General features: G+C 41.9%; 2 protein-coding genes across 2 annotated transcripts in view; one reads left to right on the top strand and one right to left on the bottom strand.

Annotated features, from left to right (window-relative positions):
* Nucleotides 1-4,419, bottom strand: part of si:ch1073-83n3.2 (uncharacterized) — a 14,196-nt gene extending 9,777 nt beyond the window's left edge. The window contains exon 1 of the mRNA XM_051399569.1: nt 4,331-4,419. The gene's annotated coding sequence lies outside the window, so the exon portion shown is untranslated. The remainder of the gene's footprint in view (nt 1-4,330) is intronic.
* Nucleotides 223-27,755, top strand: LOC127363088 (tyrosine-protein kinase receptor UFO). Its single transcript, XM_051399556.1, has 20 exons — nt 223-839; nt 4,365-4,575; nt 5,025-5,128; nt 5,235-5,417; nt 8,590-8,670; nt 8,771-8,886; nt 10,805-11,000; nt 15,619-15,758; nt 15,865-16,009; nt 16,282-16,299; nt 17,184-17,313; nt 17,596-17,687; nt 19,792-19,887; nt 20,234-20,311; nt 20,787-20,879; nt 21,433-21,554; nt 22,155-22,264; nt 22,681-22,840; nt 23,888-24,024; nt 24,662-27,755. Exons 1-20 carry the CDS (start codon nt 677-679, stop codon nt 25,119-25,121), a joined length of 2,835 nt encoding a protein of 944 aa, XP_051255516.1. The 5' UTR covers nt 223-676; the 3' UTR covers nt 25,122-27,755.

The raw sequence follows: 27,755 nt of genomic DNA, 5'->3' as shown, positions 1-27,755 counted from the left end.
TTTGCCACAGACTGACACATATACTTTGTTTCAAGCGGGAAACGGCTGATTTACTGGGTTATTTACAACTTCTGGGGATCCGTGTGTAATTAAAAAGCGAATGGGGGATTGTGTTGAGACAATCAGCATGCCGCAGGGTTTCTCACATCCTCTGAGAAAAGGAGGGAGACTCAGGAGGAGGAGGAGGAGGAGGAGGGTGGAAAGAACTTGAGTTGAGGAATTTGAATCCTGTTTGAAGGGGGAGAGGGAAAAGAAAGAGCCAGGGGAATGTCTGAGGGAGTCTGAGGGAGCCGGTGGGCAGGAGAGAGAGACTTTGGACGACAGACTGCAGGAAACACTGGTTTAAAAATACTCCCTCTGTTGCTAGAAATAGCCTCGGCTTTGGACAACTTTATCAGCGGCCGAAGGTTTTGGTGCGCCTTTTTGCTGTGCACTTTTTGGGTAACTAAAAGTTTGGTGGCGAGCGCTCCGTGCTGGGATCAACCAAAACAACAGAGTAAGGGGGAAAAGCAAGAAGACTTGAGCAGCGCGGATATATATTTTTTTTTTTTTTTAGTCTGTCTGTTCAGAAAAGGGAACTGAAACGACGGGGTCCGGTTTTCTGTGGATAATCACTTTTTCAGCAAAACTTTTTTCAGCGCACAACTTTGGATCTTTGCGCTGCTGAGATGCGGTGATGGAGTCCCTTGATGTTTCCAAGATGACTGCTGTCCTTATGAAGCACATTTTCAGAGGTGATCTCCTTTCAAGAAGAACCATGAGCGACTCTAAATGGTCGTTTTTGATCCTCACCTTCATTTTTGCTGCTTGGAGGCCAGTGACCGCCGGCACTCTCACAGGTAAGCCTTAATTTCCACCGAGCAGCAGCAGCAGCTTTTCATCCAATGTGACTGTTGTTTGTCAACTTCAGTGCGAGGAAAAACATGGTAACGAGCAATTAGCCCAGTCAGCCTTCTGCTCCCAGCTCATTAAATCAATTTGCTGTGGGGTGGCGAGTGCAACCACAGCTGCAAGTGCGTTCAACATCTGGCCAACATGATGGAAATCACAGCACTCATAAAAAAGCCTTTTAAAACAAGGTGATTAAAGAAAACAAATTACAGATAACTTGTGTTTGTTTAATCGGGCTGAGGATTTTAAGTGGCTTGTGTTCTGCTGATACATAATTATTCAGGGACAGCAGCTCAAAGGTGGTGGAGGAGTTTGTTGTGGAGAGCTGTTTTCCTTGGTTTCCATGTTTTTGAGATCAGGTGCAGCATGAACCCTTCTTATCCCGAGAACTCACCCAAACCACCAAGATTCCTGTCAGTCATGGCATTTCCAGAATACTGAGAAATTTTGAGAGATGCATTCCTGGCAGGGAGGGGGCAAAGGCTTTAAATAACTCCTGCTGGGAAGTGAGAGAATCATAACAAAGTATCTTAACGACCATATAGAACAGCAGCATGGAGAGAAGTCTTCTGTTTTGCTCTTTAGAAAGGTGGAAACCAGACTGTTGACTCCTTTAAAAACATGCCTACATATACCAGGTCATTTTACATCAGCACATACGTTTGTAAACACTGCCAACCATCATTCAGAAGTCATTATCTGTCCTAACAATCAGTTTTTCTGTTAAGTTTGGAATCCATCAGCTACTGCAACCAGTGGATGAAAACATGGGGTCCCTACAGGGGCCTCCACCTGTCAGCTCATGTGTTTTGACCATTATGGTCATGCTGTCTCTCTGGGGGCTCTACTTCTGCCCTCAGCAGATGTATGACCAGGATGGACAGAGATTACTAGGCACTGCTTTGATTTATAAGCTCAGACTGTTGGTTTTAAAGAGAATCTTTCCTGATGTCTCAGTTCCTATTTGGATCTTGGAGTGAGGAGTGAGGAGGGGTTCAGGGGGGCAAATGCTTTGGTTTGTGAGTCAGAGCCAGTCTGACTCAAGCAGTGAAATGATGGATGGGGTAAAGGGGGCAAGAGTGGAGGAGAAAGAGTTGGGAGGGGAGGTGGCAAAATGTGTAGCGATGAATCCAAAGAATGGCATGAAAAGGAGGCTAAATGGGAAAAGGGCAAAGGCGCGGCAGTGAATGGAGGGGCTGAATTACGTAGCGTTAAAAAGCCAGAAAGATAAAGGAGGGAGTGAGAGGAAGATAAATGCTCGGACTGTGTTGGGTATTTTTGGTATGTGCATGTCCACTGACATTTAACATCTGAGCTTTTTCTACGAGAGAGAGTAGGAGTAGACTGGGTGGATCATGAAAAAAAAGTGTGGGACCTCGAGGGAATTCAGGGGACAAAAGGGAGGAGATGGAGTAGTTAAGCACAAATGAATCACTGGAGACAGGCCCCACACACACACACACACACAAACACACTTACTTTGGCCATGGCCTGCTCTTTCTGTCTACCTCTGCATTCTAATAAAAGGTTTACAAGCTTATTATTATATGAATGCAGCACTAAGAGACAGAGAAAGAAAGTAGGGCTGTTTTTGTTCAATATGGCACTGAAAAAAAAAAAAAAACAAAGTCAGGGCCATGCAGATTCTTGAAAGTGCTCAGCCAAGCTTAAAAATAAAGGGAGGAATGACTTTTAACGCCAAAAAGCACACAGAGACAGAGAGGCGGTGAAGCAGAGACTCAGCGGGCCCCTTCATTTATTGCACACTGCCAGAACAAGCTTTTTGAATGCTGAGTTGTGTACGTGTGTGTGTGTGCATGTCTGCGTGGATTACATACACATTTAAAGCACCGAGGGCATGTTCTACTCATAAGTAAAATGAGTGCTGCTGCCAAAGTGTGCTATTTACATTGCAAGTCTGTTTTCAGCAGCTGAATTATTTGTGTTTATGTGTGTTTGCGTGAGATTGGGTTGCAGTGGAGTCCTGTGGGGTCACAGTGAAAGGGTCAGAGGTTGAAGGGTAGGCCGTGAAACAGACTAGAAGGGCGGGTTGACAAGCTTGAGAAAATCTTTACAGGCATCACTCAGTTGAACAAATGTGATTTATTTTCGTCCTGAAAGTCAAGTTTGTATTTATTTTATTTATTATTTTATCTTTTATCTATTTTAACAAGACAAGGGTTAGTTAATGCCTAGCCTTGGTCTGCTCTATGGATGCTTAGCATTTTTATTTGATGGTGTAGAGGAAAGAAAAGGATTCCTGTAGGAGGGATCTATGTATGACTGCCAAATTTGTATTTTAACAGAGGTCAAAGCTGTGGCTATTCTTTTATCTTTGAAACAGCGTGCAAGCCCTGCCCTTAACATTATCAGGAATTCCTCTCATTTCTGTCGAATGTCTTAAAAGTAAGAAAAAACAGAACCGCATCATTTTTATAGACGTTAAACAGATTCATAGACATCTTGGAAGACGACCTGCAGGCTTGTCATTGGTGTTTGAGAGAAACCCTGGAGGTTTTTTAATGTTTATGTTGAGCTCTCTCTGCTCTGACACTGTCGGAGTAGAAGGAGCAGCTATCCTCTAACAAGGAGCCTTTGTCCCAGTATCAGCTCTGTCCTTCTCAGGTCAGCCCTTCTGTCAGTGAGGGACACAAGATAACTGGACTCATTTCAAAAACAAACCAGTGTGGTGGTGGATAAACTCTAGGTTCACCTGCTGTTATCATATCTCAGCAAGGGCTACATCAAGCCTGTCCAGCATGAAGGAACGTTTACCAGAACGAGCACACAAGTGAATGCTAGACATCAAGATCATCAAGACATCAAGAAATGTCTAAGTCTAAGTCTAAGGTGATGAATTGATGAGTCAACAATCAATTAAGCATTTAAGCTAATAATTAAACCAAACATTGTCTGCGTGCAGCCTCTCAGATGTCAAGATTTGCTGCTTTTCTGTGTTTTGTAACATAATATATAAATTGAATGTCTTCGAGTTTTGAAAAATTTGACCTTTCGTCAACAATTTGTCACCTTGAGCTATGCATTTTCTGACAATTAATAAAGACATCATTATCAGTTTATTTATTAAACAGTAATGAAAATAATTAGTTAATTAGAAATAATAATTAGTAATATATCAAATAATTACCCTAGTTTTATTTAGGGTGTGAGTTCTTTTGAATAAAATATATGTTGTTTTTTTGTTTGTGTTTTAAAACAGTCTTTTCATTTTCTTAATTATGGACAAAAAGGATTTCATCATTTTTGAAAAGGGCATCATCCATGTTGCTCATCACCTGCTGGAAGCATAACTTCTGATCTAGCCGCACTATTATCTTTAAAAAGTAAAACAGTAGGAAAGCTTGCTGTCTTTGGTTTGTTGGCTTCATAAAATGTTGTAAATGTGTACTGTATATAAGGTTTATTTTGAAGGACTAACCTCTAAACCTGCTTCTTCCCTCTCTTCACCTAAGATCTGGAGTTTGAGAAGAGTCCAACTACTGTCATCTCTTCCCTGGGCAAACCTGTTACAATGCAATGCACCCTGAAGGGGACAGGGGATGAAGAAGAGGACCCTCCTGATGTACTCTGGCTGAGAGATGGCTTTCCACTTCTGTACGCAGACACCAACCAGTTCCAAGTCCACACTGGCAGCAACAGTTGGACGGTCATTAGTACTCTCAGGTAGGCAGCGTTTTCTCCCTTTGTCATGTAGTTGCATGAGATTTAATGATGTTGTGAGGCAGCCACACCTGACCTAAAAATGTCAGTCATCTGCTCTGATTGTATTTATTTCCTGTTCCTCCACCTTATCCTTTCACCTAGCTTAACCAGTACTGTTGCTGGATTACTTCAGCATGTATACTTCCAGCCATTGTTGAGCACTTTGAAATTAAGTCTGAAAGGAAATAATATTATCCAAGCAAAACCCCTTATGAGCCTTTCCTACTGTAGCTTAATGTATTTAATCCCAGTATGATTGGATGGCAAAATTTAGAAGGAAAGTAATCAGGGTCTGTACATTTTTCTGCCTTTATCTCCTTGTTTATCTGTTTGGGTTGTCATTGTTTGATCTTCATAAAACAAATCTATAAAAAAAAAAAACAATTTATACTGTTTTATGCATGTCACAGCATTGAAAAGGTCCAGCTTCCCGACATGGGCTCCTATCAATGTGCTGTTGTCCTATCAGAAAGCAACACGACTTATTCTGAGAGGGGGAGCATTCAGTTGGAGGGTGAGTTCATCTTCAGCTCCCTGGCGTACACAAAGACAACCACAAAAATAAGCAAGTTTTCCGTAGAGAGTTTTACTTGGATTGTTAAAAGCTAATTCTTTCTCAGGTCTTCCTCATTTCTCTGTGGAGCCCCATCACATGTCTGTAGTGGCCAACGTATCCCTGAGCTTGAGCTGTGTGGCCCACGGACCTCCAGAGCCAGTCAGGGTCATCTGGCTGCAGGATGGCGCTCCCCTCAACTCCCTGTCAGACCCGGTGGCCCTGTCACCCTCCACACTCAACCTCACAGGTATCATCTTTCACTCTCTGTTGCCTCAACAGTCAGGGCCACATGTACACAGCTTAGTCAGACCCATTAAAACATCAAAACAATCAACTCCTCAAGGTCTCTCACGTTGCACTGATACAGGGAAATGTTCAGTAAATGTTTAATCTATAAAATGTATAAAAACAAAATGCCCATCGCACCATCTTGGCAGAGGCAAAGTCTTCAAATGATTTTGATCAAAAGTTTAAAACACAAACACTTAGTTTATGACTAGATTACATAGATAAAACAAAACAAAAAAAATTTAAATTTGAAAAGCTGGAACCAGAAACAGTGTGGCATTTCTGCTTTATAAAATAGTTAAACAATTCAATTATCAGTTACCACGTATTTCAGCATGTTAGTAAAGTAAGATGTCAGCCGATGGTGGCTCCAAGTAGCAAAGTTTTTAAATTGCGAGAAACGAGAACATTTCAAAATCACTGGTTTTAATTTAATCTGATTATAATGTACTGCTTCAAAAGCTGCACGGCAACTATCTTCTATAATTTCAAAGGCTTTCAGATCCCCCCTCCACGGCCCAAACAAACCACCAAATAACCAGCCTCCCCAGAGAGAGAGGCCTGGCTGGCACTGTGCCAGTGGAGCCATTGAGGATGTGCCTTGTGGTTGTGGTGGTTGATGGGTAAAGGCAGAGCCGCTGGCACAAGAGGGACTATTGGAGGGAGAAAGAAATTCATGGGCAGTGGACATAGGGAGATAAAAGAAAGAAGGAGAGTAACAGATCTGTTGCTGCTTGAATGCAAACCACAGCTGCCTACCAGATAGCTGGCCTGTGTTAAGTCTAGTAGTAGGAGGCCAGGCAAAGCAAGCTGAGTCAGATGGAAGAAGGGAGGAGAAGGCGGCAGCAGTCTGTTTAAGGATGTGGTTTGACTCATCAGAGTTGACTGACCAGGACCCATTTGACTGAACCGACACTCATATCTCTGGAATGGACAGCTGCCCTGGTAGACCACAGGTCCAAACCAAGGCGAACACAATACGTTTTTTAATAGGCCAATAATGAGAAATGACATGGAAGTACATTCCAGCCATTAAGGAAACATGGGCAACACATGTTAACTTCAGGTTCAAGGTAGTTTCCATCTACATCCGAGCTCTTTTTACTGTATGCCTTGTCCACCAGTTTTAGGGCAGAAAGCTTTTCAACTGGATAACTTAAATGAAGTACTAATATAGTTTAAAGTCCTCGATAGCCAATGACTAAAGTCTGCGACCAACAGATATCAGCAGAGACTTGCTTTCTTCCCTGGTGACGCTCTGCCAGACATCTTCTTGCTTGTTTCCTGAACTTTTTGCCTTCAGTGATCTTCAGTAATTGAAGCCAGTCAAGAGCATTCAAGGACTGAAATAATACTTTTGGCTGTATGTTTAGGATCACTGTCCCACTGTATTGACTCAATATTGGGGGGCCCTGTATAAAAAAAGCTACAGGTCTTATACTGTTGGGAGATGAAAGTCTGCATTTTAATTGTCACTGTTTTATCCAACAGTCCAAAAGTCCAATAAGTGTGTACAGTATGTCACAGTCTTAATACTTTCTGACTGCCCTGTACTTGTCAGCCAAGAAGAGGAAGCAGCAGGACTATACTCTGTCATTCCCAGCTGATAGTAACACTGTTGGTCAATACTGTGATGCTCATGAGCTCAGGAGTTCTTCCTAGTGACTGATTATGACATTTTGAGCTGGTCAGGGGATGCTGTGTTGCAGTTTAGGGAAGGAAAGAGACAGAGGGGCAAGTGGCGCAACTTCAAGATGGCCTGATGAGCAGTTCATTCACCCACACAGCCAGTGGTCATCCCTCACCCCTCCCTCCATCCTTTTCCTCTCTCACAATCCCTCGCTTCACCCAGTGAGGATCGTACCCCCTGTTCTTTTTCCGGCCCCAACACAATGGAGGCATGGTGCCGTCGGCGCAGAGCTACACACTGTGTGATTCTGTTTGTGGCTGATTGACAATGTTAGGGTGTTAGATAACAGGGATAAAACTTGAATGTCACATGTGTCAGTCTGTATGTGTGTGTGTGTGTGTGTGTGTGTGTGTGTGTGTGTGTGTGTGTGTGTGTGTGTGTGTGTCTGTGTGTGTAAGCCTGTGTTGTGTTGTGGAATGATTTGAGTTTGTGAGCATGCTGTGAGTCACTTTCTGAGAGGACTCATTCTCTGTTGAATGTCAGTGTGAGTCACAGTGTTTTGCCCCCTTCAGAGGAGCCCCAGCCTCTTGAAGGAAGCAGCTCAGCCTTTTACACCTGGACCTCAGCGCGGCTGCTCTCTTTGTTCTCAAAACTACTCTGGAAGAAAAAAAAAGTTCAACATGCAGTCTGTGCAGGCTGTAGGTTAGAGATTCTTAAGTTGACGAATGAGTCTAGGGTGGTGGATGTACATACATGCACATTGCAGTTGGGACTACATGCTCATGCTTAGGACTGCATTCTTTACCCTATAAGTGATTTGCCATTCAAGAGATGACTAGATTCAAATGGTTTAGATTTTTAGATGTCAGGTTACAAATGTTTCAACAGTATTTCAGTGACTTGAATGCCTTTGAGAAGCACAAAATGTCACTTTTCAATAAGATTCACCAGTATCAAGACAACGTGTATGGATTTAAAATTGAAAAGCATGTCTGTCAAAAATGTGTTAATAATATTCGTTTTGTCTGATCCATGTAATCCATCCATGTTTGCGCCCAGTTCTAACATTAAAAAGGGATTTATATTAGGCTGAAGAGGCATATTATAATCAAAAGTGAATGTTTTAAAACTGAGCGTGAGAAATCAGACATACTGGCACCGGTTTTAATGAAATGTGGTGGAAAGATGCTTGACACAAATTGGTGCATTATTCCTGCCAGACTTTTTTATTTATTTAAAAAAAATAAGAGTCTAAAGTGTACTTTCACATCAACAAATACAGACTAACCCTAAGACTAATCATAAAAGTGTCGAGAGAGAGATCACGTTACCTTATGGAAACTATTACTCTGACACTGTTCTCACTTAAGTTTGAACTTTCACACTGTTTCTCACTTTGACATTATGCGCAACTCAGCATGCTGAGCAAGGAGTCTTGGTTTCAAAAGCCCCTGAATGTTCCCACTTCACACGTGCCTGTTGGGTTCCTTTTTCGTTTCAGGTTTGAACAGGACCAGCACCTTTTCTTGTGAGGCCCACAACCGCAAAGGTGTGGCCACCTCTGGATCTGGTACCATCACTGGTAGGTGTCACTGTGGAAGCACTAAGACTTCAGCCCCCTTCATTCAGGGTGTCATTCTTTTGTTGTTATAGCTTTATTTATTGTGTCTTTCCTTCTTCAGTTCTCCCATCCCAGCCTCAGAATTTGAAACCGTTGGAGATCACTCAGACCAGTCTCCGTTTATCATGGCAGCCCGGTTTTGGAGGCGACTACCCGATCATCCGTTGCTCTGTTCAGGTGAGACAACAAGATAAAAGTGAGAGAAGAATACCACAACTAGCTGAGAAAACTAGCCTGGAAAAAATCACTGCAACTGTTTGACCTGCATGTTAAACAAATACATCACTCTCCCTCTATTTGCTGGACTCCACCTTACTGTTTGCAAGCCTAATTTTAAAGAAAAAAGAGCTTGGTTTTCTTCTCTAACTCATCCTCTACCCCTCCCTGCTTTATTCACGTACCCGTGGATCAGGTTTCACTCTGGGAAAGTGGCCTCCTGGAATAATCTTATGTAGCACCACTCCCTCTCTCTCTTTCTGTCAGTGTCTCTCTGTCACTATCCTGCTCTGTGGCCATTACAGCTCATAGCTGAGCGGAGGAACATTTTCTCCTGGAGAAGGGAGCAGTGCAGCACCACCCATAAACGTCTGGTTCTAATAAAGCTGCCCCTCATACCTCTTGCTGTTCTTACCCCCACCCCTCCCCACAGCCCTCCTTCACCCCCTCACCCTCACAGGGGAACAAGGCGAGGGGCCGGCTTCAGCAGAATGGGGCAAAAATCTGAATTTAACGGTTCATTGTGTGGCGAAGAAAAACATGAAAAAGGCTGCAGTGTAGAGGGAAGAAAGATATTACTGTTCCCCACAAAGGAAGGATAAGAAAGAAAGAAAGACAGTCAGAAAGAAAGAAAGAAAGAAAGAACAAAAGAAAAAAGAGAGAAAGACAGTTAAAGAAAACAGGAAAAGGCAGTGACAGCAGCAGGTATTGTGGTTCTGAGCCATACAAGGGGAATGCAGGCTTAAGTGTGACTCAGGGCTGAGCTGTTCAATTAGATTAAACACAGTTGTTTACTGGCTGGACAGTGATTCATCGAGTCAGGAATTACTCGCACTCTCTCTTTCTCACACACATTCATACAGTCCTGATTCATACAGCTTCATATTCATTGGGATATAACTCACAGCATAAGGAAAAACCCTTCCCCCCTCATAGTGTATGACCTCTGAATACCCATATCGAGACACTGTTAACGCAATATATAACACCTGCCGGACACACACACACCAAATCTGTTTGTATGGCTGCTCGTTTGTTCTATTATTTATTCATAAGTTCTCAGCTCTTACTATAAAGCCCACCCTGTGAAGTGCAGCCTCTAGCCTGCAGGAGCCGGTTGGTAATGAGCAATGCAGCAGAGAACGATGGTGCAGACCGGCAACTTTAATGTGGTTTTAAGATTGCTGCAATGAAGGATTTTTCCTGCCTTGTGTTCCTCTTTAAAATTGTTTACCACAGAGAGTTTGCAGAGACAGCAGGTTTCTGCCTGTGATTTTTACTTGATGGGTTCTGCTTTCTGTGCACCTTACTGAGCCTGTTACTTTCAAAGTAGCAATGAAGCAGAATTTACAATGTTTTTGGCAATTAACACCTAACTGACCATCCCCCACCACCCCTATTATGCACAGACTTCAACCTCATATCTTTTCTTCCACAGTACCTCATACACAATACTGTCAGTTACTGTGCATACTGGGAACATTTTAGTGGATAAAAAACTTTTTAATTGCAAGGTTTTCCTAGATTTAACATATGCATGATGATTTATGAAACTTTATCCTATAAAATGAAGTGACTGCTGTGACATGTACTATTAAAAAAACTTGAATCCACAAATTGGAGAACCATCTATTGTAAACATTGGTTCAATTGTTTTATGTGTAATTCTTTTATTAATATTTAAGATATTTATAATTATAAAATGATCTCATGAAGGTGTTAATTGCTAGTGTTAATTAAGACCAATTTCCCATTATAATCTATTTCTACATGTTGTCACTTTCTGCACTTCATATAGTTAGTTATATAAAAAAAGTTTTTGCTTTGTAAAGCAGGTAGAGGCGGTAAAAATAGAATTTTGTTTATCTGAATGTTTCAGGCCAAACACATGGGAGAAATCTTCACATCAGGCCCAGATAAGATGATCCACAACCAGAATGTGAACATCCCACCAGCCACACACCTCATCGGGGATCTGGAGCCCCACAGACTCTACGCTGTCAGGGTGGCATGTCACAGCAGCCAGGGGCCCTCTGACTGGTCACCCTGGGTGGAGCTACGCACCAAAGAAGGAGGTGAGCCTTCCAAATGAAGAGATGTTTGTTTTCACCCTGGATGGCTTGTGTGTGTGTGTGTGTGTGTGTGTGTGTGTGTGTGTGTGTGTGTGGGATCACCTCCTCTGAAGTGAGTCAAGGTCAAGGCTCTGTTATCTGGCTACCGGTTAAGGTCTAAAGCCAAGTCCCAAGTCTTCTCCCACTCCTGCTGTATACTAACCTGCTAGATACATGCTATACAGCAGCTAGCAGGCACAATTTAGATGTTTTTTGCATGTTATGGTCTAAACCAAGTATAATTTTATTGAACTATGAAGTAATACATTTGCATTGCACATTTGCACATCAATTATTGGTGCCATTAGAATTTAGCTGTATTTTGTACTGCTAAAAATACCAGGCCTTACAGATGAGGATTTAGCAAGGCACAAGTCCTAGTCAAGGCTTCACAGGCAAATTGAAACTCTTTCAACTGCTTGAATGCTGCCAGCTGGGATTATTAGCATTTAAACACTTCCATATCAAAGCTGAGTTAGTGTTTTTTGCATAGCTAAGACCCTTCATTGTGAAGGCCTAATCATTAACTGTAAAGATTTAGGCTTTGTGAGGCCTGCCTGTTGCCTTCTTATTGTTTTTTTATTATTATTATTGTTCCTGGATTTCAAAGCTGTGACAGAAGTCTAACCACAGTCTCAAGTCTACAGGTTGGATGTTAACTCTTTCATTTTTTTTCAAGGCAGTGATGGGTTTTTTGCATTTCAGTCTTAAACTGCAGCTGATTAATAACTAATCGTGCCTCGAATTCAAGCTGTCATAGCTTCCGAAAAGTCACCTACAGTTGGACAGATGAATGACAGAAGATGAAATGCCTAAAGGAAAACTATTAATTATCAGGGACACTAATTGTTTCTTTAAAAGGGTTTTTCTGATCTTATTTTGAGGTTAATTTAATTCTTAAGGCAGCTTGATTCTGTGAGTCAAGACTTACTTGGAACAGGCTGTATGATAACAAGGAGTCAGCGAATCAAGTTACAGTGTGCTGTTAGTCATAATATTCCTTCCTGTGCCCCTTCAACTTAGTCTGTGTTTATGAAGAATACCAGACACGAGGCACTGTACCTCTACGACCCCAGTTTCAAATGTAAACTCTTGAGGTAGAAAGCTGACTGGTATTGAAGGGATAGAGTAGGTGGAGACAGAGAAAGGGAGGGAGGGTGGACGTTAAATTCTCCTGAAAGGCTTCAGTTAGGATTGCCGCACTCGATCCAAACTGTAATGCTAGGCTGCTGTGTGTTTGAGTTTAAACTGAGGTGGGATTTTCCATGCCAGCTCATGCTGTCTCTATCCCTGGATAAATAGGAGTGGAAACAGCGTATACTAAGAGGAGAGATATGCAACAGGAGAGATGATGGGGGCTTTCCATGGAAGCTACTTATGATCTGAAAACACTTCAACAAAACAATTCTCATAATTAGAAAAAGGGAGAAGTAGCACTCCTTGAAATGCCACATAATGAAGAAGGACAAAAAGTGGTTTTAAGATACAGGAATCAGGATTTTCAAGTTTCAGTTCCCTGTTACAGCAAAGTCATATCAATCTTTGTTTTGTTTCAGTGTAAAAAACTGCTTTATTTGCCTTTGGACAATATTGTTTCATTTCCAGCTCTGGCAGCTCTCTCTGCACTTGTCCTAATGAGTCAGAGGATGAAAAAGAAACAGAAGATAAGATTCAGCTGGTGGTCAAAGATAGTTCAGGAGGAACTGGAGGTCAAAGGGAGTGAGAGAATGAAGGGGAGAGGCAGACTGCTCACAGCTCAGCCATTTTTTACATTAAACTCCCATTAGGATCTATTGTTGAGCCTGAAATCTTCCTTTCTGGAGTTTCTTTCTGCTCCATTTGTTTCTCATTAATAAATTGTCCAGATATGTGTTGCACTATCTCCTACATGTGTCATCCTGGCACAGACATCCCCATTTGCTGAAGTTTTTTCACTTCATTACTTCTTCTGTCAGCTCTTTTTTGTTCTCATATCCATGCTTCACTCAAGTAGACTGGGCTACCTCATTTTGTTGCATTAGTTGTTTCCTATCTCAGATCCTACAATCACCACCGAGGAATTTGTTTCCTGAATCAAACAAGCCGAACAAGTTATTTTTTCTGAATCCAGTCTTTCAACTTCTTCACTTCTTCGTCTCTCATTTCCCCCCTTTTTTGACCTCAGATGACCTGTGATTTCTCTTTCTAGAGCACACAGCAAGGCCCTGTGGGAAAAATAGAAAAAAGAGGTTAATGGTGGGAGTAGGCAAGGAATGGATAGAAGAGCAGGGAAACTAGGGAAGGGGGCGCTTTGAGAAAACATTCATTTTGCTATTTTCCCAAAGCCCACTATTTTCCCCGGAGAATGGGAAAACAGAAAGGGCGGGGGGCTGGTCGGTGGGAGAGGAAGCGAGACGACCCATGTAACCCTAATCCCAAATCTGCAATGAGATTATGTTTTACATATATATATTTACATATATATTCTGTAAACACATTTTTCTTCCTAAATGACTCCAGAAATGCATCTCTCCCAAAAAACAAACAAAATCTATGAACAAAAACGGGGTGTGGCAACTCTTGACAAGTATTACTGTGTACTGTGCACAACTTTCCACCAAGTTTGTTACACTGAAAAGGCAACTGTGGGATTCCTTCTACACTTTTCTGTTACTTACGGGACATCCAAACTCACCATCCTTATGAACTGAGTCCTGATGATGTGGCACATGCGTCACATATGCCACATTTAATGCTGTTTAATACCGCTGCCAGCAAAAATGCAACTACAAGCATTTAAAGAACCGCATTCGCTACAGACAGACAACTGCCATAAAAACTGAAACACAAACGTTTGTGCTCCGACTGATCTGGGAAACATGTTTCCGGTGAAGTGCTGAGTTTGTTTTCCCAGATCCCAGGGTTATGAGTTAATTTGGCTTAAAGAATACCCTTTTCCATCCATGTGTTGACCCACACAGAGTCTAACCAGAATGAGAGCGTACAGAAAGAGAATCCAAGGGCCAGCCCTGCCTCCAAACAGTGTTTAAATACTTCCAAGCATGGTTATGCGACACTGCTTCTTCAATAGCAGCAGCACGTAACAGGATGTGAAACAGTAGTCTGCCATGGATACAGATGTTAACCTCTGCTGTTGTGAACTAATTGTGGCTCAAAAGTGTTTGTTTCTCAGCCACTTGCCCAGCTTGGGCTGCGTTCATGTGGGAGACAAAAGAACAACATGAGGAATTCTTTGTCTGTATTTTCTGCATTTCACAAAATGGCACTACCACACATCTAGCTTTTTGTATTTCCTTTTTAAACTTCCAAAATCTTGCAAGTTTTTTTCTTCTCCCCAAAGTTTTACATCAATGGTTAACATCTCTGTTCTCTTGAACTCATAACTCCATGAAAAAAAACAGAGAGAAATGACCACAGAGAGGGCAGCGAGGGAGAAGAAAAGTTGGAAAGAAGGAGATGGAATCATGGTGGATGGAAGACAGGGAGAGGGAATGAAATGAAGAGGGGAGAAGAAAGAGAGAGAGGGTGCAAGTAGGCAAACAAAGAAGTGAAGAAGAGAGAAAGAGTTCGACAGATGACGAATCATAGGTGGAGACGAACTGCTGGAACAAACTTAGACTTGGAGGTTGTTTTTGTTGCCGCTGGCAGGCAGAACGGGGACCGCATGTGGAAACAATCACCCGCCAAATGCTTCCTGATAACATCATCCATAGGCTGGGCCATGTTTCCCAAACTCACACTGACTTAGTATGTGTGTGTGGGTGTGTATTAGTGTGGGCATGTGTTGGTGTCCAGCTAGTTTGTGTGACTTTGTAAGCCTGCAGAGAGAGTGAGAAACAAAGACAAAGAGAGCCTTAACTAAACGGCAACAAAGGAAATCAGCACTGTCGTCTCCTTTCGAAAAGGTTCTTGGATTACTTTGCTATACAAAGCATCAATCACACACAAACACACACATACACAAATTCCTCACACTATTTCTAGCATGTTATTCAGCTAGGTTTGCTCTCCACTGGGTATTTCTGCTGCCAGCAGTTTTTTTTTTTTTTGCTCCGCTCTAGATAGCCAGAAAAGAAAAAGGCAGGGTGAAAGAATAGAGCAGAAATTGGGATGGACAGAAGAGGAGGGAAAGCATGACAGAGGGAGACACAGGCCTCAGCATGTGTCCATCTGAGTTCGTCCAACCATGCTGAGAAAGAGAGAGAGCACTGGCTCCTGAACTCAGTTAATTGCCCCTGTCTGTCGTGCCCTTAGCTAGCCCTTTTTGTCCTAATAAAGCAGAATTCTCCACATTCTCTGACATCTTCTCCTTCCAGCTGGTGTAGTTATCCACACCCTAGAGGCTCCAGGCTGTCAAAACAACACATGCCTGGCTAACCCCCAACCCACTGGCCCCTGGCCACTGGGCCCACAATCGTACCACGACCGAGTCCTCATTCATACCCAAAATCTTTTGAAAAGTACAGCGCCACACTCTGAGCTACATGTCTACCTCACCTCACAACAACCCCACCAGTAAAAACACATGTAACTGTGTGAGAAGTGAAATTAAAATCAAGGTCTGTTGTGTTTTGTCTTTCAGTGCCAGACAACTCACCTGTTAATGTGACCGCGTTGCTAAATGGGACAGAGGTGCTCATGACGTGGGAAGGGCCTCCGGGAAAGCTGAATGGAGAGCTACAGGGCTACGTGGTGGAGTACAGCACGCCTGCCACACAGCAGGTCAGTCTGGGACACACACATCCTGACCTTGTTTCATTAGACAGGTATAAAGAAAATATTAAATCTGCTCGGTACTGACCGTCTCCCTCTTTTTCTTTGTTGACAGTTTGTTGTGGATACTGGATTGGACACTGAACTGTCAATCAATCTGTCTGTCCCCCTTTCCAATGTGTCTTTTCGAGTGTGTGCCTATACAGGGGCAGGGCAAGGACCCTGGACCCCCACACAGACTCTGACACTTATTGCTCCTGGTAAGTGACAAAAAGTGTCAAAAATGAATGATTGTTAATTATTATATAAGATTCCTTTTTTTGGAAAGCTGCATCATTTTGTAAACAATGGTCTGATTTTAGTTGATAACTTAAGTAGCATTTTTTTATGAACAATCATTTTTTAGGTGTCAGATGTTGTGTCATGTACAGTCTGCATGGATAAAGATGTTATTTTAGGTTTTACAAAACAAACTATGTTGTTTTTCTCCTGAAAGTATTGACATGAGCTCTGCTTTTTTTTGTTCCCACAGAAATGGAGGGATTTAGAGGTAAGTAATGCTCGTATGGAAACCTATAAATATGTTCTCCTGTAACCTTTCAGAGTGGCACGTAATGACACAGTGACAGTGGAAGTGAGCTCATGGTGTTTTTTCCACCACAAGACTTCTCTTTCTTATTCTCTGTCACCGGATTTCTCCATGAGCCTGAAAGTGCCTTCCTGTGTATCTCAGAAAAAAGGAAGGAATAGAAAAAAGAGAAGAGAGGATCTCAGAGAGACGGAAAAGGGGAAGAAGGGTGGGGGGTTGGGGGTGGGGGGGTGAATGGGGAGACGCATCATAAATATTTATAACAAGCAGGAACAGTGTAGCATCTCTGTTTGCTTAGTCTAATAGAGCCAGACAGACAATTCAAACAACAAGAATGGCAGATAAAGGAGAAAGTTGGGGGGGTGGGGTGGGGGGTGAATGGGAGGAAAAGTCAAAAACAGTGGATGGAGGTTGTGAGTGAATAACAGTAGGTTGGGGGGGGGTAGCTGTGAGTACATTTCAATGTGTGAGATGGGACAGCAAGAAGTAGATAAAGGAGAAAAAAACACGCATATTTCTGTTCATGCTCGACATCATCAGTGCATGAACTTTCCTTACAACTACTGTAAGAAGATAAAGTGAAGCGATTTTTTAAAGGACTGACATGTAAAGCATTTGCTCATGTAATAACAATGGAATAAAGAAGGGCAGTAAGGAGACTATCTGTGTATAAGTAAATTCATTAATAAATAATACAGGTTTACATTTTTTTCTTTTGCCTTCAGTTGATAAAAGTGTTTTTTTTTGTCACTTTTTGGTCTCCATAATGCTTTAAACTCTAACTTCACCTTCAAAGACCCATATGCCTAAACCCTCGTCTGTCTCTGTCCACACCTATCCCTCAGGTCCGTCATCGCCCCCAGCCTTTTCCTGGCACTGGTGGTATGTGGTGATGGCCATTGCCGGGGCTGTGTCCATAGCTGTGCTCATGGCTGTTTACGTGGCCAAGCTGCGGCGCAAGGAGACACGTTTTGGGTGTGTAGGCTGTTATTGCTCCGCGTGGGTGAAAGGGAGGGGACCCGATAGTGGTGCCAAACCAAAAATCTTCTTTTTTTTTTTCTCACTTCATTGACCTAGTTGCCTCGCTTCTGCGTGCATTTTGAAGCATTTGGATAGAACAGCAGACATCTGTTTTAAAAGAGTCATTCCTAAGAATTATGGAGCAATGCCATGTTTTCAGCTGTGTTTACGCAACTGCTGGAGTGACCTCTCATTGTGTTTTGCTCTGTTTTGTGCGATGTGTGTATGGATTCACAGAGAGGCGTTTGAACCCATGATGGAGAGCGGAGAGCTGGTGGTCAGGTACCGTGCTCGCCGCACCTACAGCCGCAGGACTACAGAAGCAACATGTGAGTTCCCCTCTCTGCCCATGCGTGTTTACGCAGAAAGATGACACTTCATATTTACACCTGGCTAAACCTGAAGTAGTAAACGATACATCTCTCAGCATGCCCAAACCTGCCTCTGTCCCCAGGATAGATAGCGATACAAAAGAAATAGCATAATTGCATCTCCTCTGATGCCCTGGGCCTGGATCCAGCAGTTCAGTGGAAGTAAATCTTTGACAGTCATGACACACAAATATTTTATTCTCTTCATTTCAAGACTGGACTGGTTTATTTGGTTGATTAAAGGCACAAACACAAACAATTAAGGGTTAATTCTCTTCCCACAGCTGTAAAAACAGCGCTGGAGTGTTCAGTCAGCTGACTCCACAACAACACTGTGCCCCTCATACTATATATTTTTATCTTTTTATAATCATATCAGTTACACATGCAGTGAATCCATTTAAGTTGAAGTTATGCCCCGTACAATCAGGCGTGAACGGCAGAGTTACATTTGACTTGACTGCATTACTGTGGGACAGGGAAGGTGAAATCAAGATATCAGCACACTGGAGAGGTTGAAGATTTGGGGATACAATTACATCAGGGAGAAAGTGACATGACGTACCTCTCTTATGAATGAGAATTCAAACTCAAGCAGCTTGTAACAACAGATGAGGGGATGCTTGACTGCTCTGAGTGGAGTGAAGAGGTCATTTCACCTTTGGGGAGTGTAAAGTGGAGGTTTCAAGTCTCGTCCAGGTGGAGCAACAACGTCACTGGTAGAAAACAAAGCAGTCGTTTGCAGAGGTTTGTTTGCTATCACCAGCCAGCAGTCCCTGTGAGTCTTCATGATTACAGACAGAGATGCGTACATGTAAACACAGCATGCGGACTCAAATTTCACACATCTGGGTCACATTCAAGCTCTGACATTGTCACTGATGTGTGCACAATATTTGTGTAGACCTCATACACAAGTCTCAGCTTGCCACAGCTACAAAGAGGCCCTGGGGAAAGGCAAAACTGTACAGAAAAAGCAAACCCCCCAAAAAAAAAACCTCATTCAGTGAGTAAAATGAGACCAAGAGAAAGAGATGTGGAGATAATGTGTACTGAATGGAAGAAGTGCGTTGGGAATAAAGGAAGGGGTCAGATTGGAGGGATTTGGCCGGGATTTAAGCTGCTGATATTGAACAGTTATTTTTGCCAATTCTCAGGACAAAGTCAAGCTCTTGGGCTCTGGTTATTGCATGGATGGCTGACTGTCACGCCAGTATGTGTTGGAACATGCCTATGGACTGAGCACATTGTGGTCCGACGCGTGGCAGATTGATAGTGTAGCAGCAGCTGGAGGGGGTTCTCAGAGCGTGTTGTTGCGTTGTCATATCCTGGCCCAGATGTGAAAACAGGGCTAATATCTGTAGTGCAACGTCTGCTCGGCACCACACAGCTCAATGACAGCCAGCTGGCCGGACGGAGTCAGGGATATTTAAACCAGCTTAATTCCTCTGACCTCAACTCCCTACCCCAACCTAGTCCCTTGCAGGATCACGTGGTCATGTGTCCCACACCTGAAAAATGATCTGAGAGGAGGAAGTTGCTCCATGTAGTTTTGGTTTTTGAATTTGTCTAATTCTGTATAGTTTCTGACTCTATATTCAGCTGTACAAGTTTGTCTTCTGGATTTGGTGGTTTTAGTTCAGGTTTTATTTGTTTCTTGTAAGATTTAGTTTTAGTGTAGAAAGACTTTTTGTAACATATGATAAGTGACATTTACTGTAAACTGGATTTTTGGAACACTTTGTGCATTAAGAACAATAGATAATTAACAAATTCATGTTAGGCCCACTTCAACTTCATTTATTTTTGGAATAACAAAAAGATGAAGGATGGAACATTTTATTTTGGTGAGTTTTACAAGTAGACAGGATGGATTTAGTTCATTTATTGTCTTATTTTCATTGTTATTCAAGCTGGCAGTGTTTATTAACACTTTGTTTTTGGCTCAGTGTTGTGCATTATGGGTTTTACAATCTGGCTGTTTTTCTCTCTTCTCTGTGTTGTTCATTAAAGCGCTTTGAGCTCCAAACACCATTAAAATTCCTTACTTTTTCCTCTTTAGTGAACAGTCTGGGCATCAGCGACGAGCTGAAGCAGAAGCTCCAAGACGTGATGGTGGACAGACATAAACTAACCCTGGGAAAGACCCTGGGAGAAGGTAACGCTTTGTTTTATCTTTTAAGTGTGTCAGTTAATATGTGCATTATCAGTAGAGGGAGTGCCTGAAAAACAGCAAGGTGAAAAGGGCATTTGTAAACACTCAGGGTTTATACATAGTACACAGTCAGGTCTTATCTATCATAGCACCAATGCTTGCCTTTCACTTATCTCATTTCTGTCGTACACTAATATTAAACATATAAGTGTAACAGTTTAAAAGTCGATAACCTCATAGCCATGTACTCTGTAACGACAGGAGACCAACCACTCTTAATGAGGGCATTTAATGTTCCTACGTTTAAAATTGCATCTAAACTGAGTGTTTGATTGTGTTCTGTCTTCAGGGGAGTTTGGCTCTGTGATGGAGGGGCTGCTGACTCAGGAGGAGTCTGTTCTCAAAGTTGCTGTGAAGACTATGAAGAGTGAGTAGACAGCAAAAGTACTCAGCAATCACCACAATGAATCCCTTCATCTTGGGAACACAGGCCATTTGATAGACAAGCCCCCCGGGTCAGAAATTAACAAGTGTCAGGGGCAAAAATCTCAGTGTTTGATCAGAAAACAGACAAAGACGCAGCTTGTAGAAAATATTGGCAGAACAAAATGATGACCCCACATTAACCGTAGTGCCAAAATAAAGACAATAAAAACTCCAAATTTAAGGGGGGAAAGATGAATTTTTATCGACTTAAAACAGTGCCACCCTCTTATGTGAGATTACTGTAGTGACAAAGTTAAAACAATCTGCTAACATGTATTAATTCATAGTAAGTTCAGGAGCCAAAACCTCTGAAATAAAAGTTCATTTTCTTACTCTGGCAACCGCACAACCTGCCAGTGTGTGCCATTAGCTACACAAAACCACATGGTCTCACCTCTGTACCGTCTCCTCTCCAGTTGCCATCTGTACCCGCTCAGAGATGGAAGATTTTCTTCGTGAGGCTGCCTGCATGAAAGAGTTTGACCACCCCAATGTCATGAGGCTTCTAGGTGAGTCAGAAATCATCCAGCTTTGGCATGTCAAGGGTCAGCTAATTCAAATAATGAAAAGACATGTTTTCTCACTTTCTTTGCCCAAGTGTTAAAAACAGTGGAGGTGAATACGTTTTAGTCTGTATAAACATGTAAACACTGTTCAAGTACATCAGGATAATCCACAAACTTCACTACAAACAGTTTTCATTGGAACTACTTTCTACCAAATAAATAGTCCCCATTTACTGTAGATTATCGAGAGTAACAGTGACACTGTCTCTGCAAAGACTAGACTAGTTTTTGGGTTGGAAGCAGAAATATTTGAGACAAATATCTTAAAAAATTGGCAAATAATATACATACTAAATACTAACTAAATACCACTAAAGCTAAGTGAAAACATATGTTTATTTTTTGTAATTTGGGTGAACTGACTTTTGTAATTATAGCCATAGTTCATTCTATAGTTCATTAGTCTTGAGATTATGAGTAAAACTCTGTTAATTTCTACATGTACAGAGCATGTACGTAGTCTATGTGTATAATACTGAGCTGGGTGTTTTTACAGGTGTGTGTCTGCAGACTGTGGAGAGTGAAGGTTACCCCTCCCCTGTGGTCATCCTGCCCTATATGAAACATGGAGATCTGCACAGCTATCTGCTGTACTCGAGGCTGGGAGACTGTCCTGTGGTTAGTCTGATTACAAACAATAAAAGCACAGAGTCAGCAACACTCGCGTGTGCACACGCAGGCAGTCACACACTTATGCACGCATACAGTCCAACACAATTTAACAGCTAAATGGGTTCAAGGTTTAGAAGTTCCCATGTCAGCAAAATGGTATCCAAAGGTCAACAAAGACGTAAAGTATTTGTTACAGTCCCCATCCACACCTTTCTGGCACCACGTACACTCTGAGATCATGAAAACACGCAGTATGTTGCTATCTGCAGTTATACTCATTAATGGATGGGATGGTTTTTTGGAATTGAGAACTGCTATACGCAGTAAGTCCCCGGAGAGCCGGGTTGAGAAACTCTAATCAAAACAAGATTCCTACAGAATGTTGAAACATCCATTGGTTCGGCAAACATTCAAAAACAGAGCAGTGTTGAACACTATTCTTCCCACAGGAGGAGGCTGTTTGTATCTGGAGGGGAGGGAGGGGAGGGAGCACTCAGTTCAGGCTGATTACAGGTCCTCAGAGAGAGGGACTCTAGTGCCCTCTACTGTGCAGAAAATAAATGTCAGCTGTGGTGGATGTGTGACTAAAACCTTCTTGTTCTGCAGTATCTCCCGTCTCAAATGCTGGTGAAGTTTATGACCGATATCGCCCGAGGGATGGAGTACCTCAGCAACAAAAATTTCATCCACAGAGACCTTGCTGCTCGCAACTGCATGTAAGCACAATCTCTGCTTCCACTTTTTACTCTCTTGGTTCCCGTATGTGCGATCACTTGTTCTTTCTCTTTCTATTGAGGAAGATCTTAAAAAGAACTAAAAGTAGACCAAGAGACTGCGCTCAAAGCAACATTTGGAAGAGCAGAAGCCCAAAAAAAGGCTAATGTGATGCAAGAAATATATAGTAGTCTTCCTTGGGCACTTAATTTAATATATATCATATCACATATCATATTTTATAAAGATGATCTTATACATTAAATGTAGACTCTTAATCTGACAACTAACTAGTAAATACTTCTACCTAAAAACTTTACTGCACTTGGATGAATGTACTTTTTTACTTTCTACCAATGTCTGAAGGCCCCTTTTCCAAACAATACAGCGCTGTAACACTTTGGTTTGTCTGCCTCAGGCTGAATGAGAACATGAATGTATGTGTGGCGGACTTTGGCCTCTCCAAGAAGATCTACAATGGAGACTACTACAGGCAGGGGCGGATCTCAAAGATGCCCGTCAAATGGATCGCTATCGAAAGCTTGGCTGATCGTGTCTACACCACCAAGAGTGACGTGGTTAGTTCACCTAGTGTGTGTTTGTGTGTGTTTGTGTGTGCTTGTATTAATGCCATTAATGAGCACAAATCTGTTGGACACTGTGGGGACTCACCGTTGGTTCCCACAAGGTTAACTATAACAAGACTTTTTGAGTATCAAAAGGCTTGAAAGTACTTGAAATGTGTATCTAAAAGTTACTGTGGATTATTATAGGTATCAAAACCTCCATAGAAACTTCTTAAAGCACCTTGAAACACAATGTACTACTCTACAGTACTATCTGTGCTATCTGTGTGCTCAGTGTTCAGTTAATTATAATCAATCATCATTTCACTACTATCACTACCTACATTACTTTACGCCAAGCCTTCAGAGCTTCAAACATAGTGACAGCACCAAAAGAAAGCAAGTAAGCAAGTGTTTAGAACCTACTGACTGTATGGATGGACAGTGGAGAAGTAAATTATGCAGCAGGAGTGGTTTGAGAAGTTAATGTCAAAGGGGTAGTCCAGAATTAGGCAAGTAGCTGTTAACGGTAAAGTTTAGGGTGAACTTCAAGGAAATGAATGCAAGTTTTACAATGTCATCACCAGTTACAAAAACAGAAGTATTTCAATATTCATCAAATATTTACTATGTTAACTCTTATTTTAATAGCCTTGTGAAGACAGAGATGTATTGAGCTTTATGTACTGTGCATACATGTCATTACCAACATCTGTGACAGATAGTTGTCAGTAACAGCCAATAATATCCCTGCACGTATGTATGAGGGGCCCTGTTTTCACACGCACATATGAAAGCATTCATGCATTGTAAGTGTTAAAAAGAATGTACATTCCTCAGTAAATCGTGCATAAAATAGGATGTCCAGAAAGCCTCGACAACCGTGGCTGTGTTATTTCCATTGCTAATGTTTGACCAGTGCAGATTCATGTTTGAGTAGTGTGTGTCTGCAAAACCTAAAGGAATTTGAAGTTCCTTAACCCTTCCCCTCTCTCCCACTACTATTTCCCTCTCATTTTTACTCCTCTTTCTCTCTCTGTCTCTCTCTTTCTCTCTCAGTGGTCGTTTGGAGTCACCATGTGGGAAATCGCCACACGGGGCCAGACTCCGTACCCCGGGGTCGAAAACAGCGAGATTTATGATTACTTGAGACAGGGAAACCGTCTCAAACAGCCTCCAGACTGTCTGGACTGCATGTGAGTGTCGGCTCCTTCACTGCACATTCCTCACAAAACACACTCAGCTGATGATGAAGTACCTTGGAAATATTTTGCCTCCTGATTAGAAGTACCTTCTTTCTGTAAACCAGTCAAGGCTAGAGGCTAAAAACAGTTCCAGTCTATCTGCTTTTCAAGGGATTCAGATGATACTTTGAATTTTTTCCATGTTTCTTAAAGATTCTGAGTTAAACACACTTATCGTTTCCAAAATATAGATTTTCCAAATTTTGAAAATCCTGCATCCTTTCTTATACTCAATTGAAGCAACAAAAATCTGAAATTTTTATGAATTCTAACACTTTGAAATTAATCTATTCACGTAATATTCTCCATTTACTTGATAAGTTAGTTTTTAAGAACCATGAAATGAAAGTAGTTACATAGAAAATGGCAGAGTAGTTAAGTATAAGAGTTAATTAAGAGGAATTTCACAGAAAAAAACTTCTCTTAATAATAATTAATCTTACTAACTTGAAAACTATCTATCTATTTAAACACATCTAAATATTAATTGAGAAAATCTCAGGAAGAAACTACTATAATTACTCACTGTAATGCCAAATTAACGCGCTATCATGAAGTAAACTATTTCAATTTTCTTCATCCTCTCCAGCTACTCTCTGATGTTCTCCTGCTGGCTACTGAGCCCGAAGGATCGCCCATCATTTGAGTCCCTGCGCTGCGAGCTGGAAAAGGCCCTTGAGGATCTGCCGGATCTCCAGGACCCAGACGAGATCTTGTACGTCAACATGGACGAGTCCTCCATGGAGCTCGGGGCCGTCGGCGGCCGCGACCCCATTGGGGGGCCATCTCCACTCTGCCTGAAGGGTCTGGACTCTGTGACCACTGTGGAGGTCCACCACCCCAACCGCTACGTCCTCTGTCCGCAACACGAGACCAACCGAGCCCTCTCTGACTCCATGGAGAGCCTGGACATGCCGGTGTCGTCCTCCACAGCCACGCTGCCTCTTCAGCCGTCCTGCCACTCCACTCCCAACCCCACCCCAGCTCCCACCCCAACTGTCGAGCTGCTGGAGGACAGGGAAGGGTCCAGGAAAATGCCCTGGCAGTGATGGCGTCACTTTAAAAAAAAAAAGGACAAGACTCATCACTGCCAAAGTGTGCCATCCTTTCAACCCAGTCCAAGAAAAAGATCCACCCTCTTGCTACTGACTGTAAGATACCTAACGCGCCCCTACGGACATATTTTGCACAACTACACTCATACCACACGCAGCCGAAGGCATTCCAAGGAAGTGAGGGATTGGGATTATTTCTTTTGTTAACTCCCTCTCTTCTAAAAAATGAGCACATTTCCAAGTGAGTGGTAATCATGTGATTAGTGTAGCAGGAGGAACACTGTTACCAACGATAGTTAGTGGGTGAAGTTTAGAGCACATGCTGTTGCCTACATACACTGCCACACAATCAGAGAAATTAATTCCCAGTCGTTATAGCAATAAAATACCAACTACCTGTGTACAGCAGAGTGTTCTCTCCTTCACGTGATTAAGCTAAAAAAAAAAAAAAAATCAAACGTCTCTGTGAAACCAGCTCAGACACTGCCAGGCTGAATCTACAACCAAACAAACTCAGGAGCTTGAACTTTTCCAGTAAGTAAGTGCTAACATAGAGGACTCACATCGGCTGAGGAAACTGTTCCTCTGATGGAGAAACCTCGCCCATCCCAATCCTCTGCTCCTGTGTAACTCAGAGCAAAAAATAACTTGGTGGGAAAGGAAAGGAAGAAGCAGCAGTGTCTCTTTCGCTGATCGGGTGAAGTAATGGCTGGCTTCTTCGAGGTTACATTGAGGTTTATGAAGGACAATAAGAAGATTTTTCTAGGTTAAAATCACCAACGTTGTAGTTTTTGTTGGGCTTTTTCTTTTAGCTTGAGCATCATCATTTTTGTACTTTGAATTGTGGTTTTGGTGTCACAGCTTCAAAGCATGGAAGGATTTCCTCTCACCACAGAAAATCATGTTATTCTTCAACTTCAGTTCACCTTACTTGAAGTTAGAAAACTTTACCCAGTAGCAACAGAATGAAATATGAATTAAAAAGTAATAATTACTGAAGAATTAAAAAGAGATTACCAAAATTTGCAAAGAAAATGAAATTTTCGGCTTTAGAGACTTTCGTGTTAAGCTTTTTCTTTTTAACGAGGGACCGCCATCGCATTAATCAAAACCTACAGTAGTTTGTGATAGCCTAATGTAGCGCTCTATCAACCTCTGCATCGTCTCCAGGGGTTGTACTGCTAGTTGTGCATGAAGCACCGTGAGCCGTTTACAGTTCACACAAGGCAACTTCCTCACTGCAAAACCTGATTCAACTAGTCTTTACATCTTTGTCATAACTCAGGAACCTGAGACTTTGCTCAACAAGGACAGAGGTACTGGTCAAATCAAGAGGGTACAAATAATCAGAAGTAGGCGGATGGACTGCGGGTAGGTACGGACATGACGGAGGTACCCAGAGCAAATGGCGGGATAAGCTCCTCACCTTTGCTTTTGGCTCAAGCACAGTGTTATTACACATTTTGTAATTTTTTTTAATTTTTTTTTATGCTGATTTTTGTATTTCTACAACTTTGCACTAATGTTTTTATATCAATGTATGTTTGTTTATAATTTGTATATCTTTTTACGCTTTTTCATTTTGGTGTTTGTAATTACTTTTATGGACACTCTCGGTCATCCTGCAGACGCCTCTCATGAAATCATTTCACACGTAACAACTTGTATATTCTTAAATGCAGAGAGCGAAAAGCCTGTGAAAAGCATCGCAGGGGCGTTGAACTCCATTCGAAGGAGCGTTTTCCGTAAATGAGCAAACGACCGCGAGACTGGAAAACATGACTAACCTCGTCATCTGACGTCATCCTGCCACTCTCTTATTCTGGGACATTTTTGTTTCTCGAGGTTTAGCTCTGTGCAGAAAGCTGAAAACTGAATGGACGTGTGGTCATCAAAACCTCTGCTTTGAAGAAATTTACCAGCTGCAACTTCACATCATGCATGCACTTATTTTTTATATATATAAATATATATATATATGTTTGCTTTAGTTTATAATTTTGTCATTGGAATGGACCATATTCCAACACACATTTTCGGAGAACATTTGTTTAAATGAGGCGCTGTGTTTCTCAGTTGTATACGTCAAAGGTACTTATATATGAAACAGTATACAGTGATATTTTATACCTGTAGCATTACTGAAATTCCTTGTCAAGTGTACATTTCTTGCAATACCTTTGGTACTGTATACTCAGTGAGTTTTGTGAACCACATGCTGAGACTGAGGCACTGGTTGTAATTTTGGTATTTGTGCAAATATTCCACCAATTTGAATGCAGATTTAAACACTTACTGTACTGTGCCAACCAATGTGTGTTTGGAACATTTTGGTCTTTAAAAGTTTTATTGGAGAAAACAAAGCTGATCTTTCAAGTAGATTCCTGCAGAAACTGAAAGTCCTTCTTCACGTCAGTTCAGCATTGAATCTCAAATGTACCTTCAGTGCCTTCAGAGAGCCAGTATTTTGCATTACAGTAGATATGTGTGTGTGATTCTCTCGGTGTGTTGAATTGGGAGAAGACTGTACTATAATTGCCTTTATATTGTCACTGTCATGATTTGTAAACACATTTTTTTTACAGTGCCTACAGTATTTTGTATAAGAAATAAATGTGTTCATCATGA

The sequence above is a fragment of the Dicentrarchus labrax genome, unplaced genomic scaffold, assembly GCF_905237075.1.
Source record: "Dicentrarchus labrax unplaced genomic scaffold, dlabrax2021, whole genome shotgun sequence".
NCBI lineage: Eukaryota > Metazoa > Chordata > Actinopteri > Moronidae > Dicentrarchus > Dicentrarchus labrax.
This window is presented reverse-complemented; position numbering and strand designations above follow the sequence as displayed.